The sequence below is a fragment of the Neopelma chrysocephalum genome, unplaced genomic scaffold, assembly GCF_003984885.1.
Source record: "Neopelma chrysocephalum unplaced genomic scaffold, ASM398488v2 Primary Assembly neopelma1_24, whole genome shotgun sequence".
Taxonomy (NCBI): domain Eukaryota; kingdom Metazoa; phylum Chordata; class Aves; order Passeriformes; family Pipridae; genus Neopelma; species Neopelma chrysocephalum.
This window is the reverse complement of record NW_020897693.1, coordinates 35669814-35687869: the sequence shown is the minus strand read 5'-3', so window position 1 is coordinate 35687869 and position 18056 is coordinate 35669814. Positions and strand designations below refer to the sequence as shown.

Here is an 18056-nt window from a genome sequence, read left to right as displayed (position 1 = left end):
ACTTTTGCTGGTCCTGCTTCATTCAGAGGTTTCAGGTAAGGAAGGGATAAAGAGAGGTACATGGAAAGAAAAATAGAGTTATGTTTGTAGAATCTAAGAAATGGTAATTGAAGAGAAAGCAAGTTGAGGTAGGAAGAGCCTGAGCTAGAGGGCTTCTGAGCATTGCTTCTCTTATTTAACACACTAATGCTCAGCATATCTCAGGTTATGATCCATAAGAGGATCTTTCATTTATAAATGCCTACTTACTTGTGAACGTCCATTGCTGTGGTGTTTAACGTGGGCGAGAGCTATCGTATCAGTCCTATTACATATCTGGGTATGCTGACCTTCTCTCACGAAACCAAGGCCATGAATAATAGTACCATGCTAGTGGGCACTCTATCTAGACAAGTAATGCTTTAACCAGCAGAAATGGTCATAATTATTAAAGAGATATGGCCCAGAAAGGGAGATTATACAGAATGGCATAGAAATAAAATGCAGTTTGCTTCTTAACTGGACCAATTTTATGTTTACTCATACAAATGTAGGAAAACTATTTCAGCAGCTGACACTGAATGCAGTTCTTAAAAAATAAAGGAGGGGAAACAATAAGAGTCTATAAATAATAAATAAAGAGCTGTAATGAGCACTGTAATGACTGGGACACACCACCAATCAGGAGTAACGTAGCCAGAGAGAGTCTGTTTTCAAGCAGAACTTCTCCTAAGAAAATCTGGGTTTGGTTTTGTGCGATTAGGTTTGTCATGTGTCGTCAACCGCAACAGAAAAGTGGGAGCAAACAGCCCTGGAGCAATTGCTACGATCACCATACAGTGGTGGCTATATCCCTTAGAGGAGTTGGGTGGGGTAAGGGGAGCTCTATAGTACATGCAGGGGAGCTTCCTTCTGTGACCTGATGGAGAGTGACAGCAAGACAGACTCCCAAGTCCCATTTCAAGCAAGTGAGGTCAAGAGAGTTGCTACAGCTGGAACAACACGGGAATTTCTTATGGGCTAAAGAGTGTGCTGGAAAGGGAAACATGGCTGGTCCACAGCAACATTCATCCAAGCTAGAGACTAAAACCATTGTTATGTTATTTATGTCTGCAGAGAAGTTTTGCCTTTTTTTTTTTTTTGGCAGCAATGCCAAAATGTCCTGGGTCTTACCCACAGGCTCAGTCACTATTCCAGGTGAAAGGATAGATGTTTCAAACTGAAAACCAGTGTAGCCGTTATCCTGACTGCAAGACTTCTATTTCAAAGGATTAAAGACCAGGCCACTGAGGGGACTGCCCTGACAACTACATAGTGCTATTATATCTCCAGAATGTGAGCAGGAAGGCTCTGTGATGCCATGCAATTGGGTGCCAGGCAGAAATGCTCAGGTGCACTCCAAAGGAACCAGCTCCTGAACGAGATTTAATGCAGCTGGGTCAGTGAGGATCCTGCATGGCAGGTAAGAGAGTGCATCTGCTTGCACTGTTACACCAGCATCACCATACCCTCCACACTACCATCAAAGAACACGCACAGGGTTTTTGTTCATTTCCTTAATTCTGAGTCTTGCCCAAAGCAACTCAGAAATTTCCCACCATTAATACACGAAGCTGTTCTCTCCCTCTTAAATCAGTTTTTAAAAGGGAGGAAACACCTATTTTCCTCTAAACTAGTACAGCGGTACAAATCCAAAGCAGAGGAGATTTTTCCTGGCAGTAGGGGTGCAGGTTTAGTTCGGTCTTTGTGCCTAAAACAGCAGCATCTGGTTAATTCTGGAATAATTAAAAAAACTTCTTGGGATTCCTCCTGCACAGTACTAGGACTTCTGGTAATCATCATCTAGGGCACTCAGCCCTCTTCTCAGTTTCCACTGATGAGGTAAGTTTTGAAGAGGAGTATGTCTAAACAGCTGCAAATACGGTCATCTGTCAGTTCAGCAACTGGATGAGGACAGCAGTGAAGTGAAAACAGTCTGTAATTGCATGGGGAACAGGATGAGCTGGGAAGACCTTCTGCAGTTACCTTCATTATTTTTCTGATGTAAACCAGAAACTCCTTCTTCAGTGCTCAGATGGAGCATTTTCCAGAGCATATCACCTGGAAACTGAGCCAAAGACCCTCTCCTTGCAAAAGGTTAAATAGCTTCACTGCAATTAGCTAACACTAATTCATTGTTTGAATGGAAGTATCTTTAGTAGCAAACAGAAGTATCTGCGAATTAGGCCTGTGTTTCTTACCATTTATATCTTTGTGTCTGAAAATAGTGATATTTATTTGACGTTGCTAAGGCTCCAGGCCATTTTATCCTTGAATCAGGAAAGAAAGTCACCTCTGCTGTGTGATGACAAAATGTTTGTTCCTTTGGATAAGCAGCCATAAGGGGCTATGGAAGAGTACTTTAAGGCAAGAACAGAACAAAAGAGATAATCGGGGCCCGACTGTTTCTAGACTCACTCTAGGTTATCTCCTGTGGGGAAACCAGACAAAGTCCCATGCACACTCTTACCCCATGTTACATTGAGGTTTCTTGCCTCTCTTCTATTTGCACTATTTGTACGGAGAAATTACAAAAATACTTTTCATTTTGGAGGGGCAAAAGTGTCTCTGACATCCTTGAGGATATATCTTAGGAAAACATAGGCGAGAGGGATGATTACACTTCCTTACATAAGAGGAAGCAGGAAATATTTATCCTAGTCACCAGGACCAGATATGCCAGGGCAGGAAGAAAAAAACCTGAAATATTCTTAAATAAAAGTCAGTGTAACACTAACCCTCCAACTTATCAGTGGGAGGAAAAATGTGAAGGTGGATCTCCCTATCAGACCAGCCATTTCTTTCTCTTTCTGTACATCATCTCAGCATCAGAAATTATTTCCAAGCATGTTCCAAGCCATGATTTACTTAATTTCTCTCTCTCTCCTTCCACTCCATACCCATTTCTTCAAAGTCCTTCTCAACAGAAGTGAGATATATATCACATTTGGATTTCTATTCTTCACACAACAAACACTCAAACTACTGAGAGACGTGCTGTCAACATGCAGATTTGCAGTGCCTTGGGCACTCACACTGGAAAGGTATGAAACAACTTCCTTGCCCTCTTCCTCAGAGAATTATTCATTACTGCTCTTCCTTTCCCTCCCACCTTCCTCAGCAAGCACCCAGCTGCCCATGCCCACCCATGCCTGCTGGACTCTCTCTCTCTTCCCTGTTTGGTTTGGACACTGAGTGTTGAGGGGGTGAGTGGGATATGCCAGCCCCTGCAGGTTGCTCCGTATGCTCTGTTCTCAGGGCTGTTTGCTGTGCGGGCCGCAGGCTTCAGGCCTTTGAAGGGTCGAATACCATCTTTTGATTTACCATGGCTGATGGGGTATGGGAAAGCTTTACAACCAAAATACACAGAAGAGTTAAAAAAAAAAAAAAAAAAGAAATAAAAAAGAAATAAAAAAAACCAACAGAGGAAAACCTTAGTAAATATATAAATGATAATAAGTAATCAAATGGAATAGATCAAAGAAGAGAAGAGACAGCTCTTAGTAATAGTATTAAATGACTTATAAGAAAACCACAATTAAATAACTCACCACTCAAAACAGTCTTTGTTTACACACATCTGTCTTGGGTTAGATGCTCGGGGGACACTGACATCGAGCATACTCGGGTCTTCAAAGGTGGTGCTGATGACTGTTTCTCATTGGTAATGGGAGTTTGGCAAGGTCAGATAAAGATTTGGTTCTTGTTTGCGGCATTTGGGCAATGAATAGTCTCCTTACAGAGTTAGACGTGACTTAGAGTAAACAACTGGAAATGAATGGCTCTGGTAAGGTCATTCCCCCTCAAATTCTCTTTCTTCAGCAGCAAGGTAACTGTGCTGTTTTGACAGAAGGAAAGTCCTGTTTCAAGGAAATTATCTCACAGCTTTATAAATCTAAACAGAGGAGAGGTGGAGCTCAATCTGGGTTCCAACAGTCTAAACTACCCTTCTGTTAAGTGCTCACTTCTAGGAGAGTGCTCACAGGTTTCCCCCGATGCACCCTGTAGTCACGTTGGGGAAAAGTCAACCTCCCAAAAGTTTCCAGCTTAAAAGTTAGCAAATCTGACATACACATTGCTTCAGTCCCTGCAACTACACAAAAATAGTGTTCAGTTGACACAGGAGTTTGTTTACAGATTTTGTCCCTGAATTAAACTTTCAACAACGCATCTCTTTCCAAATATGTGTAGACCATCTGTCAAATCTTTAGCTACATCTTTTAGATGCCAGACAGTAGGAGTTGAACAGTCCACCTCTAGGCTAGGTGACTGGGGTCTGGCATAACAGACCCCAGTGAGTGGTAGAAGTGACCAGTGTCAACCAGGCAAACAATGTTGACAAGCCCTGAGGCAAAATATTGTCTGCCAGCATGATATAACGAAAACTGGAAAGAGTAAACTGTAAAAAATGATAAGTATATTCAGGGTAATCTAAATCTACTCTCCTCATATTCACATAGGGTCTACGTCTAGGAGGCCCTAAACATCCAAAATTCCCCTTAGTCTCATTCATTCTTAAGATGAATATATAACAGAATCAAATAATTAGTACCTTTTTCAGAAGAAAAAGTAATAATTTTGTGATGAAGTCTGGCAGTTTTCGAGCTGTAGTACTTATCATGTGGGAGTATCAAAGGTGATAAAAGCAGCTCTTATTAAAATACTAGCACATCCCTTGCAGGTTGCAAAGAATTCTCTTTAAGCAAAGAGAGAAACTAAGGCATAAAAGTAAAAGAACTGGCTCTGGGTTACAAGAGGATAGTGTAGAGCTGAGCAGATACTCAGCTCCCCATCACTTCCCCAACAGAAGCAGGCCACTACCAATCTTTCAGCAGCTAATTTTATTTTTTGAGAAAAAAATAGCTAGCAATAATTTTCAAGAAAGGAAACAGTGGTGAAAAAATAATCTCATTTTTCTTTACTATTACCAGCAACTGATTAGATCAGAAGAAAATGCAGACACACATATAGATACAAACATGCTCTAGAGCTCTGTGAAAGATTATCTTTGCCTGTGTAAGAATGCTTAACGGCAATTCTTACGAGCTGTTCTCCAGACACACCATGTGAATCTATGAAATTTTCCTCCACTTAAAGTTAATACAGGCCGAGATGGCTATCATCAGAGTGCTGTTTCTCTGTATTTGAGAAGTTACTGTCATAGCTGAAGTTCATCTATTCCATTTGTCCTCTAGGCCAGTCTGGATAGCACAGCAAGTGCTTTTATGCTAGCTAAACACTCAATATTGCTTTACATTTCTTCGGTCAAGCTAAGCAGAGCAAATATGCAAATTTTTTTTTTTTTTACTAAAAACCAAGAGTTCCTATAGACCTTTAGATAGACCTTTCTATAGACCTTTGCTTTCAAGAGATATGAACTTGTTTGATGCATCTTCTCTCACTTTCTTATTCCAAAAGCAAATATTAATGGTCTGGCTTGCAATTTCAAAGCCAAAAAAAAGACACCAGATGAAATTTTAAAAAACAAGCTAGTTCCAGAGGATAACTGCTGGACAACATACTCTACAAAGCCACTACATGGTTTTCTCCTGATAACACCACAGCAGGGCTTTGAAGACGCTGATACTGTTAGGTAAAAAAATGCAGAAGTTTGTTCCAGTGGGGCTTAGAATTTTGAAAACTGACACAAGCTTTCACGGACCATACACACATCTTCATATAGAATAGCCTACACATTAGAAGAGCTCTAACATTACACACTATCATGTTAGTTTTATCTCTGAGTCGGAACCTTTTTAGTTATATTGCTGAATACACATGAAGTAACAAGTTGCATCACTGAAAAGCGAAAGAAAGCTTCAATTCATGTATTTACATTATTTAAAGAGGCTATTTTTCATTCAGTAGAATACTTAAAGACTGTCAAGAAAATGAATTGAGGCTAATCTAATAGCACATTCATTCCCAATTGTTTTTTCATTGTTGTTATTATAGGACTTGTTTCCAGTTGTCTTTTTTAATTATTTTCTGGGAAAGTGTAACTCTGAGGAGACAGAACAGAACTTTTTGGGATGGGGGAATGCACTTTTATTATCGTTACCTTCTTTTTAATAAAGACACAATAAAAAAAAACCAGGCTTTTATACTGATATGTAAAATATGCCAAGCTGTATCAAATGTTGTCAAATTATGTAAAGGGCAGAGAATTCACAGGACTTCTGCTTCCCACCATATCCATTTTATTTCCTTTCTATGTTCACCTATGACTGTTTTGAGTGATGCTGGATGAATGAGGGATGTAACTGATCAAAAGATGGACCAAGCAGCATGTCTCACACAGAGCTCACCAGTCCCAGATCAAGAAAGGAAACTTAAAAACTTTAAGACTTAAAAACCAACAATGTCCATAACGAAGAACTGACAGCAAATCTTCATGCAGCAATGCAGAAGAGAATTTCTTTCCGCAACAGTATGTAATTAAGAAGGTCTCAGCAGTTATTTTAGAAATCAATCCAATCCAATCAAACCAACAGAAATTAAATGAAATTATTTTAAAAAACCACTAATCACAAGCCCAAACTAATAATGAAGAGGGCAACAGAAGGTTTTTATACGATACCTAAATTGACCATAAGTTTGACACGGCCTCCGTCCAGCTCCAGGCGCAGAGTGTCAGCAGAGTCTCGTGAGGTGGTTGCCATCAACAGCCCATAAGCACGTTGGGACATGAAACGAAAGGACACATCTTCTGCTTCTGTGTGCATAACCATAGGCATGATGATCTTCATGTACATGCTGCCATCATAGCTCAATATAGAGGCCTCTGGAAGGAATCAGCAAACAATTGCAAAAAATGAAAAGAAGTTACACCTCTGTGTGACCTTCACACCTGAAGAACCTTGTCATCTATCACAGAGCGCTGTGTCTACAAAAATCATACCACTTGCCACAGAAAGATATGTAACTGGGGAAAAATGCAACAACTGTTTAACTGCATCCAGAAACCCTACAAGGCAAGCATGAGCAGAAACAAAGATATGGTGTTCACCACAACTGGAGTCAGCAGTACCCATGGACACATAATGCCCAAGGACAAGCCTGTTAGCTCAGGGCCCTTTTAGGATTATGAGCTAGCAAAGCCTCTGTTTTTCATATCTTCCAAAAAATGCAATCTCCTTCAGTGTTCTGAAGTCCAACCTTCCACAGGACTAGTTGTAATGACTAGAGTTCCGATTTCTGGTACTCTTTCCTGTTCCTTATTGAGAGAGGAATTTAATTTCATTGCTACCACTTTAAAGAAAAACAACTGTATAAAGTGACTTTCCTAACAGGTCTTTTCTACATCAGATTTGTTCTGTTTTGTGATTTTATATTTTTCCACTCTTTACTAACAAGCAACATTAGTAGAGCTCTGCTGACACAACTGATACAAATGAAGAAAGGAACAAACCAAACTCCACTGCAAGTTTAAGCGTCATTCAAACACTTAAACTTAGGAGATGGAAGGCCAAAGAAAACCAGGAAGAAGAAAAAAAAAAAAAAAACCAAACAACAAAACAGTCAAGAAAGAAATTACATTTTTCTATCATCTCTGAGGATGTCAAAGAAAATGGGAAGTTCAGCTGAGGGAAGGAGTTATAAAACTTAGCATTCTCTATTTGTTCAGGGTCTTGCTTGCAGAAAGTGATATTCTCCTCTAAGGAGGGTAGAATTAAAGTCCTGTGACAGAACTGCAGCAAGCACTGCAGCATGGCAATCATTGTTTCAATCCGGGAGTATGCTGAGAAGCATTTTTGTCTCCAAAATTTACAAATCTACATAAATATAGTAATGTATGAATCAGAGCATTCCTTTTCACCACAGCCAACCCCTACCAAAGGCAGGGTTGTAGAGATTGCTCCGTGCAGGGGTTTTACCACAAACCTACATGTAAAAATCCCAGAGGTTTTAAAAAAAATAGACCAGTTAGCTCCCTAGGCACCTGGAAGGATTGCTCCATAAAGCACTTTTTACCAGTGTCTCATCCAGCTCAGTTCAGCCAAAGTTTTTTCAAATGATTGACTGGGATTCTCATCACACACACCCCAGAAAGCTAACAGCCCATCTAATTGAAACAATTGCAACAACATGTATTGGAATCTAGATATTCTCTTTATGTTTCACTCCTTTGTCCCATATTTCCCAGCTGATAGGAGCAGAACTTCTATCAGGAAACAGCAAGCTTGGCAGAGCCAAACCTTACATCTTTTCAATGTCTTCATGTTAGATGCTAGAGTAGGGTAGATGGATGAGAAACTGAGGAACAGCCAAATGTCCATGCTGTAAAAGATCCATGGTTGGCTCCACAGTGGCCAGAAACAGAATTGCAATGCAATAAATATGCAAATGAGGTGATAAATAAAGATATAAATATCAAGCTGATAAAGTGACATAGGAGACATTTATGTGGTTCCAAAACATTTGGAGGAGATCACTATGGTTGTGCTGGTGCAGCGACCCACCACACTAACAGTTGGTATGCAGAACCTCTCCTGTCACAGGACTTACAAACACATTAGGAAGAAAACTTTTCTGGAAGCATCATTAAGATGTCTGTGAACAGCATCCCTATTCACCAGTTTTCCTAGCTGCACTCCCCACACACTGTCATGGTCTGTACACAGAAAGCTCTCTACGCACATCACCCACTCAGCCATTACATACACCTTCTGGGTACCAGCTGTCAGCGCTGCCCTGGGGACTCACATCTTCATTCGGCCAAGAAACCTTTTTCAAGGTGGGAGAATAGTTTCTTCTTTTCAAAGTGCAATTCTCTTCCCCCCACATCTGCACCTCTTACTTGCCACCCACAGCTGCAAGCTGGAACTAAATGTACTGTATATTATACATACATTCAAAGGCAATGCCTATGTACACACAAACCTTCCTTGCTCTCTTTCTTCTCTCTGTGCAGATTGTATTAGAAAATGCAGTCAAGCATGAAATGGCTCTTTTGACGCCTTCAGCTCAGATGTGCCTTGCATGAAACAGTTGCTTGCCCTAGCACATAAATAGCTGAGAGGAGGGATATCAGGACTATGAGTGGGAGTAGCTGACACAAGTGTCCCAGCTCTGCTGCTTTCTTCTCCACAGTGCCATGCATTAGGTGCTTTGAAAACATGAGTTTTTCTGTGGACTTTAGAACAAATCAAAAGCATGGTAATAATGACACTCTTTCCTTCAATATGAATTTGTGTCCTTCAGCTTCACTGATCCTATTGTCAAATAATTACTGTCCTTAGACAAGAGATTCCAACCCTCACTATTATACTTATGTAAGGAGGACCTGAAGAACACTCAGAATTGCTTAAGTTGACACAAAAGTCTGGACAGTGTTTTAGCTGACATTCCACAGTAGCCTAAATCATGTATTACTGTCCTTCTCTGGCCAGTCTGCTACAAATAGGGGGCAATGAAACCTCATAACAATAAGCAGATAAAATTTAATGTTCTATTCTTGTTTGTGCTCCATGCTGACCTAAGTCTGGCCCAGCTCAGCCCAGCTATGCACTTGACATATTTAAAAAATAACAAGATTTCATTCTCACTTGGCAAGTCTTCGCTATCTGGAGTATCTCTTTGCAAGCAGACCATTCCCTCCAGCTACAGAAACACCTCTTCAGAGGAGGGTATTGCCTACTAGCAGTCACATAAATAAAACCTATGTTCTTGTCCTGACAGTCAGTCCCCAAAGGTTGAGGAAGGCATGTTACAGCTGAGCAATACATACAGCAAATCTGCTTAGGGCTGAATGTAACCTGGCAGCAAGTACATGACCTCAACCTCCCAGGCACCTGTGCTAGAGACTTCTGCCTGAATACAGGCATCCACTCCATTGTCCTCAGTCTTCTGCAGCAATAGAACTGTTGTAATGCTTTGTTCAGCACCATAAATACAGGCAGCAACACAGTTATCTAAGTTTAAAATACATGCACATTTCTTCCACTCTTCTACTTTTCGGGTTGCTCTTATATTTGACGTCTCACAAAGACATGCACAGGAGCAATATGTGAAACTATGTTTGAGACCCCCACAGATTTGTACAGACAAAAAGATCATGTGGCATTTATTTCTGATCCCAATGCCAGAAGCTTCATTGCCTTAGTTTGGAGATGGCAAGTGGAAGAAACCAGGTGCTGGTTCAAAACTGCCCTGACATAATGCCAGAAATCTCCGAAAATCAATACGTTATTAGGAGCAATTAGCTTCCCAGTCTTGTGCTCTCAGACCCTGCCAGTTTTAATTTTACACTTAGCATCCAAAGGAGCAATTCACTGCTGCTTCCCCACAAGGCTCTGCATAAACCTCCTGGGGAGACAGAACAGGTGTATTCTTAGCATACACACAGAAAAATATTCAAGACCTCTTCATGCTTTTTCATCTGCTTTCTAACTTCTCTCTTGCATTTACCTCCATTCTTTGCTTCTTTCCTTTCTTCTCTGTTTTATTTTTCCTGTAGTCTCCTGTTCTTCCCTGTGGTCTCTTTCCTCTGCTTTCCAGACTACAATAGCGTGTAATTTCTTCCTGAATTTTTTAGAAGGGTGACAGTGCAAAAAAAACCCGAAAAATATTTACCATTCATGAAAGCTGAAGTCACCAGTGACAGCAGTGCAAGACACATGATCTTTCCTCAGCTACATTTGAGAGACCAAAACGCTGAGACCAAATATTTCCAAGTTCTTGCAAATTCAAACATTCTTAGAATGCCTAAGCTTTGTATCCAAAAACCAGACAACTTTCCTGCAGGCATTACCCAGCTCACCTCTTTCCCTCACATAACCACTAGCAGACACATGGCCCTAGATAAAAACAGATTTTCTGAAAACCAAAATTACACTTTAAAAGGGAAAACAAACACAAAAATAATATTAAAAAAAAAAAAAAAAGAAAAAGAAATCCTGATTCCCGTCCAAGTGGATTCCACACAGATGAGTTTTAACAACAGAAGCCTACCAAATAATTTGGGGAGCCCAAATGCAATCACTCAGACGGAATCTGACTAGGACCCAGGAGATAACGCTCCTTTTTTGGTGAAAGAGACATGATATGAACTTTAAGTGCTCACAAGCAGTTAGGACCTTGCATGTCATCCAGCAGGATGGGTGCCGGGAGCAGCAGGGTTCTCTGTGCCGGGCCCTTGCTGCCCAGGGCTGTCCTGTCCAACACACCCACAGAGGTGAGCAGGACAGACCTGCAGGTGGGGGCCAGGTCCAATCAAGAATCCAGGAAACCTCATGGTGATGATGCAGGTCTGCAGTCAGGCCAGGAAGTCAGTCTGCTGGCCAGGGTTAAGAGTACATGCTGCAATTGCCAGGCAGGGCCATGGTGATAGGGATGGGACATGAGCCTGGTTTGGCAGCACCCATGGCTGGCCAGGCTGTGGGCACCTGGAGGCTGGCCCTGCCACAGCATCACTGGGGCAGGGGCTGATGGCCATGGGGGCTGCCATGGGGTCCTGGCCCATGAGCAGGGTGGGGGAGCCCCAGGGACCAGACAGGGCCTGTTGGTGCCCTAAAGGTGCTGGTGGTACCATGCTCTGGCACTGCTTCTTGTTGACCCATAAGCAAAATCCCTTTTTACCAAATGTGCTATAACACCTTTTGCAACAAATTGAATTTTCCCTGGATGTCTCCCATCTAGATGTCATTAGACCTCACCTTACTCAGCGTGCCAAACAGAAAAGAGCAATCTGAAGGGAAACTAGCAACAAGAGAGACAATAACAGAGAGCACAAAACCATCTTTAAATAACTGCCTGAAGAGAAACATTACCTTAGAAATAAGAATGAGTTTTATTAGTCTAGCAAAATACCCTGCAAATAATAAGTATCACTAATAAGCCACTGATAGGTTTACTGTGCTAGTAAGAACAAAGCTATTCTGCTTTAAAGATTTCAGCCTGACAAGATGTCAATAGTGTTATTATCAGTTGTTGGAAACTCATGAAGATAAAACAATTAAAATGTTGGACACATACAACTACAGAAATGTAAAGAAACTGAACTGGTTTTCCTGGTACTTAATCTCTCTCACAGACCAAAGTATTTTTTCAACATCAATCCAAGTTTTTCTTTGCTTCAAATTAAGACATCTTCTTTCCCTACTCCCCCAAAAAAGGACCCTCATATCCTGAAGATCAGCATATCATTATCCCAGCTCCCTCACTCTGTTTTAGACTTAGTAAAGGCCTTTCATTCAGCTTTCAGTTTTTATTTCTAAAACTTGCCTTTCCTGCTTCTCATTCCTGGCTTCTTTCTGATTTGCATACTACTTTCTTAAATTCAAATTTTCCAATTTGAATAGCATATGGCAGTTAAGACCAAACAAGCACTAAAAGTAGAGTAATTACATAAGACACCCTTATCAGTGCAATGTGCACAAAATATTTCCAAATGAGCAGCAAATGGGAGAGATAATAGAGCTAGCTCCAAGGCATCCATCACATTTTCAGGGATGCAAGAATACTGGTGGAGCAGTAATAATAATTGTCACTTATAAGGCCCTGCTATAAACAAAAATTGCTAGCAGATGTTTACATAGGCCAGATGACATCCAGATGAATATTTTTTATCAAACGCATTTTTTTTCAAAACCTTGCAAAATGTATGTCATAACATTGTATAAAATATTTAATTTCTGGGCCTGGAAATAGCCCAGAAGTGCAAGTTTCTTCATATAAAATAAAAAGTTCCTGAAGAAACCTGAAGTGCAAACCACACCTATTTATTTATCTAGAAAGTCAGAAAAGAATAAATACTCTATTCCTTTCCATTTCCATTCTATTCCGTTTCCATACCACTGTCTTCACCCTGTTCCAGTATCTTATCTTTCCTGTCCCTTTGAGGTTTTTCCAAACACAAATAGACACATTAAAGTACTGTAGAAAATATTATTGACTAAGTATCCACAAAATGGAAGACAAAAAAAAAGATACAAAGGCAAACAAAGAGCCCCAAGCAACACATCAGTATAAAAGTGCAGGATGCAGTGCATGTACTATAATGACCTACCTCAGACAAAAAAAAGAAAAAAAATTACCTTGATTCATACTTTTAGACAGTGAAATAACTTTGATTATGAACAAAAGCAATTTGATTTTTTTTTAGAACTGAACAATTTTTTGTTTTCTGAATCCAAAATTAACACCTTCCTTTTTTACTTCAATATTATAAAGAGGGTATATTATACCAAAATCCTGTAAAGCTGCCCTGAGAATTTTCAGCTCAAAGTGGAATAAATCTCAAAGAACTAATAAAAATTGTGAGGCTTCCACCGCTGTAAGGCATAATCCCAAAAGATTTTTGACTGTCTACAACAAAAGCTTCAGTGGAGACCTTCCAAATTTTAAAATGACCTAGAGAAGACATATGAGGGACATGGATCCCAAATCTCCCTCCACTAATAAACCTCACTTACCTTTGCACTCTGGAGTCTAGCTTTACTTATCTTCTGTATTGAACCAATTCTCCAACTCCCCAGGCTAACCTGTGGGTACCCTACAAAGTAGTATGTACCAGTTTCTATCAGCATCAGGCTTGCTATGTCCTTCCTCCATTCCTGTCATCACCACACACAAAAGAGAGTAAGTTAATTAAGTGGCGTTGTCAGATGGAGAGTTACCGGAAAAAAGAAAAAAAAGAGCCCCTGCACTCCACAGTGAAAGCCAAATAAACTTTCTTCAGGCCCCAATCATAAAAAACTGGGCAAGGGAGGAAATGCAAGAGCACTGAGTATCACAGTGGAAGTATTTGCAGAGGAAACTGTAGCTTGTAAATGTTGTTGCTAGCCCTGGGAGGTGACAAGCAAGGCTATATTACTATACTGAAGCTTGGCAGAGCTGCAGGGGAACCAAGAAGGAGCACACGGGCTTTTCAAATTTACTCGAAATGTCACTCTAACATTTGCAGAGCTGTGTACAACTATCTGGGAAGAAATCTCTGGCATGAAGGCTAAGAGTAGAAGAAGAATTGCTCCTCAAAGTCAACGAGCATAATGGGAAGGCATGGGGAAATCTGCTTCTAAAATGATAGTCTGAGAGTTTGCATTACATGGGTGGTACAGTTTAGAAAGTGATGCAACTTCTGTTTAGTTCGAACATCTGTGAGTCTTCTTCATGGCACTGTCGAGTTGCACTGTTGAAGCCTTTGATCCCTATCTCCTGAGTAGTATTCACCGAGAAAGGGGGATTACAGCAACAATGAAGTTTGGCTTCTCTAGGAGGTACACAGTGAAAAAAAGGCAGCAGATACAATTTGCAGCATGGGAAAATACAGAAAATACAGAAAATTATAAGTGGTTGGAGAACTGCTCAGCAGAAAGGGACTTGGAGCTGCTGGTTGAGGGCCAGTTGAATATGAGCAAACAGTGGGCTCAGGTGGCCAAGAATGACAATGGCATTTTGGCCTGTATCAAAAACAGTGTGGCCAGCAGGATTAGGGCAGAGATTGTCCCTCTGTACTCAACACTAGTGAGGCTGCACTTCTAGCTCTGTGTCCAGTTCTGGGCCCCTCACTTCAAGAAGGACATTGAGGTGCTGGAGTGTGTCCAGAGAAGGGCAACGAAGCTGGTGAAGGGTCTGGAGCACAATCTTATGAGGAGCTTTAAGGGAACTGGCATTGCTTAGTCTGGGAAAGAGGAGGCTCAGGGGAGACCTCATTGCTCTCTACAACTGCCTGAAAGGAGGTTGCAGTGAGGTGGGGTTGGTCTCTGTTCTGCCACATCTCAAGTGAAAGGATGAGAAGAGTCAGCCTTAAGTTGTGACAGGAAAGGTTCAGATTAGATACTAGATATTTTATTTTTTTTTGCACTGGAAGAGTAGTAAGGCACTGGAATAAGTTGCCAGGGTGGAGTCATCATCTTTGGAAGTGTTCAAGAGGCATCTGGATGTCACACCTGGGGATATGGTTTAGGATTAATTATGGTGGTGATAGGTTGACAGTTGGACTAGATGATCTGGAAGGTCTCTTCCAGCCTACCCTCTTTGAAAAGCAAGGCTGTAATATGAACTAGATTCGTAACCTTGTTTAAATCCATAAACAACCTCTCCTCAGTTCTGTTTTTCCAACACTGGAAAGAAAAAACTAATATTGCCTCTGAGTGTTGGTTTAAGGAAGGTTCACAGGATGGACTAAGCAATCCTCAATTTCCATTCCTTACATTTTTCATCTGACAATTCCAAACGCCTGAACTTTCTAAATTCCTGGAAGAGGTGGTTTAATAGGACAGGAAGCAAATGGAAAACATGGATCTACAAACTTTAGGGTAAACTTGTCCACAAAAATCACAGGTATACCATAGTGTTTTTGAAAAAGCAAAAATTCTTCAACCCAGTCTATCACTGAATTAGGAGACAGAAGTGAGATACTGCCATACTGAAAACAAGTAGGCAGAGGAAATAGAGAAATATAACTCATGTAAGGCAAGCAGCTTCATGGAAACAGGAATGTCACAGCACTCACAAAGGCTGCAAAATAGATCATCTTTGGGGGAAGCCTGATACATCAGAGCAGGTAGCTATTAGGAGGGTAAGAACAGCACATATGCTGTGGAAAAACATAGGATAACATGTACTTTGGGATTTCAGACTACAACTTCCAAACATAAAATACAAGATAAACTAAGCTGAGTTTATAATACTAGGATCTGGAGGAATGACCCTTCAGAGCCTCTCACAGATCTGCTGTCTTCCCTAAAAACATTAGCAAAATCCTTAAACCCAAGGTAATGACTGTCTGAGAGCAATGCTCAGTCATTGCAGCACAGACAATGTAGAAATGATGACAGTGATTTCCAGGCACCCCACAGGCTCTGTCCATTCCTAATGAAGTCATCAGCAGAGATGCAACAGCCAGAGCTGCTCACCCAGCTAATTGCAACCACTGTCCAATTATTGGAACCATGATAAAGAGGAAAAGAGAAGTAGAAACTAGTAGTTGGCATGAAATGGCAGTTGATACTGCCAAGATCATTAAGGCCAAAGCAAGAGGTACATATTCAAGCCTGTAAATTTCACTAGTAGATAAAAGAAATTTAGTCCTACTTTCAAGTAACAGGCACTGCCTTTTGAAAACATGATTGTACCACAGCCCAAATTCCACTGTACAACTCTGGTATGTGTTTTATACATTTTATAAATCTTTTTATAATAAAAGGAATTTCAGATAAAAAAGGAATTACAAGAATGTCCATGAGCTGTCCTTCTCTGACTCCAAACATGACCAAGTGCAGTTTCTGTCTTACAAAATCAGTATCTCTTGGTAAAGACACAGTTAGAATTCATACTCTAGAACACTGGTTATAATTATGCAAAGTCACACAGTTATTAAACGCCTACAAGCCTATCTCAAATGCCAAAGGCAGGATCCACAGTGCAGGACTATACACTGGTCTAAGGGCCAAGGGCCTAGACTAGAATTCAGTGAATGGGTTTATACATAACAGTAGCCAGTCCAAACCCTCAATCCATAACTCAAAGATTTGTATCCATGAGGAAGAGTTCCATTAATTTTCTTCTTCTTTGCTGAGCTCCAAAAGTCTCCAATGATCTTGATGAGAGTTGTAAAATATAATAAATCCTACTTCTTGTACAAGCTGTGAAGGTTTAGTCAGCACTGGCTGCTTCTATGAGATTCTCCAGTCAAAAGAACTCCAGATGTATAAATTATGACAGCAGCTGTGACCCTAAAACTTTCACAGTCACCATTGTGTATCTCATTTTATTTACTTTGAAGTTCAGGGCAGCAATCAGAACACAGTGAAAAGTGTCATACTCCAAAAGCATCATCCTGATGCCACAGTTAAGCGAAGTTGAATTTTCTTCAGTTGCTTCTATCACAGACTTAGTGAGATAGCTTCTAAGGCCTGAGACTATTACCATCCAAAAGAAGACCAAATCTTGAAATAAGCAGGTATCCTAGACTGAAAATGTCATTTATGTGCAGAAGATTTTCAAATCACCTTATACGGTGGTTTAGACTTTACTGAAATGCTTGGATCTCTCCTGCTTCTAACTGAAATTGGAAAACAGTCACATTGTCACCACATCAAGACACTTGCATCCACTTAACAGATAAAATGTAAGACTGTACCCACATCCTGTATTGTTCTCTTTACACTAGACATAATGACAAACTCCAAGATAAGAGAGCTTTGATGGTGAATAACCTGCTATTTATCCCGTCTAAAGCACTTTTGTCCACTATAGTACAGTCCAGAGGGACACTTACTCTCCAGATTGCCAGCAGCAAACCAGATGTGATGTATTTTCTTACAACATTTCTGATCCATTACATCAAATTATGCCAGATTAAATGCAGCCCATCAGGGAAGAGGGTCTCCTTAGACCTGTAAACTGCCTCAACCACAAAATTCAGTGTCTGGTTATCAGTGACTGTCACTTCTCCATGACATCAGTTTTCACACACCTTCTTCACTCAATGCTAGGCAGCACACCTGCAGAATTACCTGTCTAGGAAAAAACTCCACAATGAGTGAGCAGGTAATAAAAAGCTTCACATCACCATTGCCTTCTCAGATTTTCTGGGTTTCTGAACAATCTCTTTATGTACTAAACCTGAAATACTCACAGAGCAATAGCAAGGAAGAATTGGTTCCCACTGTTAGGAAGAGCATTAAGGATGGTACCATTGATATCCCTGTCACAAGGGTAAGGTGATGAATTCCAACATCAACTACTCATTCCTAAAGACCAGAGTTCAGAAATAGACAAAAAAAATGGGAATTTTGTAACCTCAACCTAAGGTAGGCTTTTCCACATTCTAAAATCACTGTTTAGAATGATCTACAGGGCTGCCTGTGCTCTGAGGAAGTCCAGGACAGGGGCAGGAATAAAGCCACCAATCACAAGTATGACATGTTTGCTAATCTGGGTGGTAGACAGGAAGTGCAATCTCTAAGAATAGATTCTGAATCCTAGTAAAAAGTTAGGTGTTTGATAAAAACATCAAAAGCCACAGTTTTAGTGCTCTGTACAGTGGAAAGAACAGTTTGCTCTCACTTAAAAAGTCTCTCAGACTCTTA

The 18056-nt window shown here is 40.6% G+C and overlaps 1 protein-coding gene across 24 annotated transcripts in view; it reads right to left on the bottom strand.

The window, feature by feature from the left end:
* The window catches only part of NRXN3 (neurexin 3), a 1019488-nt gene that overhangs the window by 650612 nt on the left and 350820 nt on the right, over positions 1 to 18056 (bottom strand). For all 24 annotated transcript variants that reach the window (XM_027672731.1, XM_027672716.1, XM_027672707.1 and 21 more), the window contains one exon: positions 6599 to 6802. In XM_027672731.1, the coding sequence (XP_027528532.1) occupies positions 6599 to 6802 (204 nt within the window). The remainder of the gene's footprint in view (positions 1 to 6598; positions 6803 to 18056) is intronic.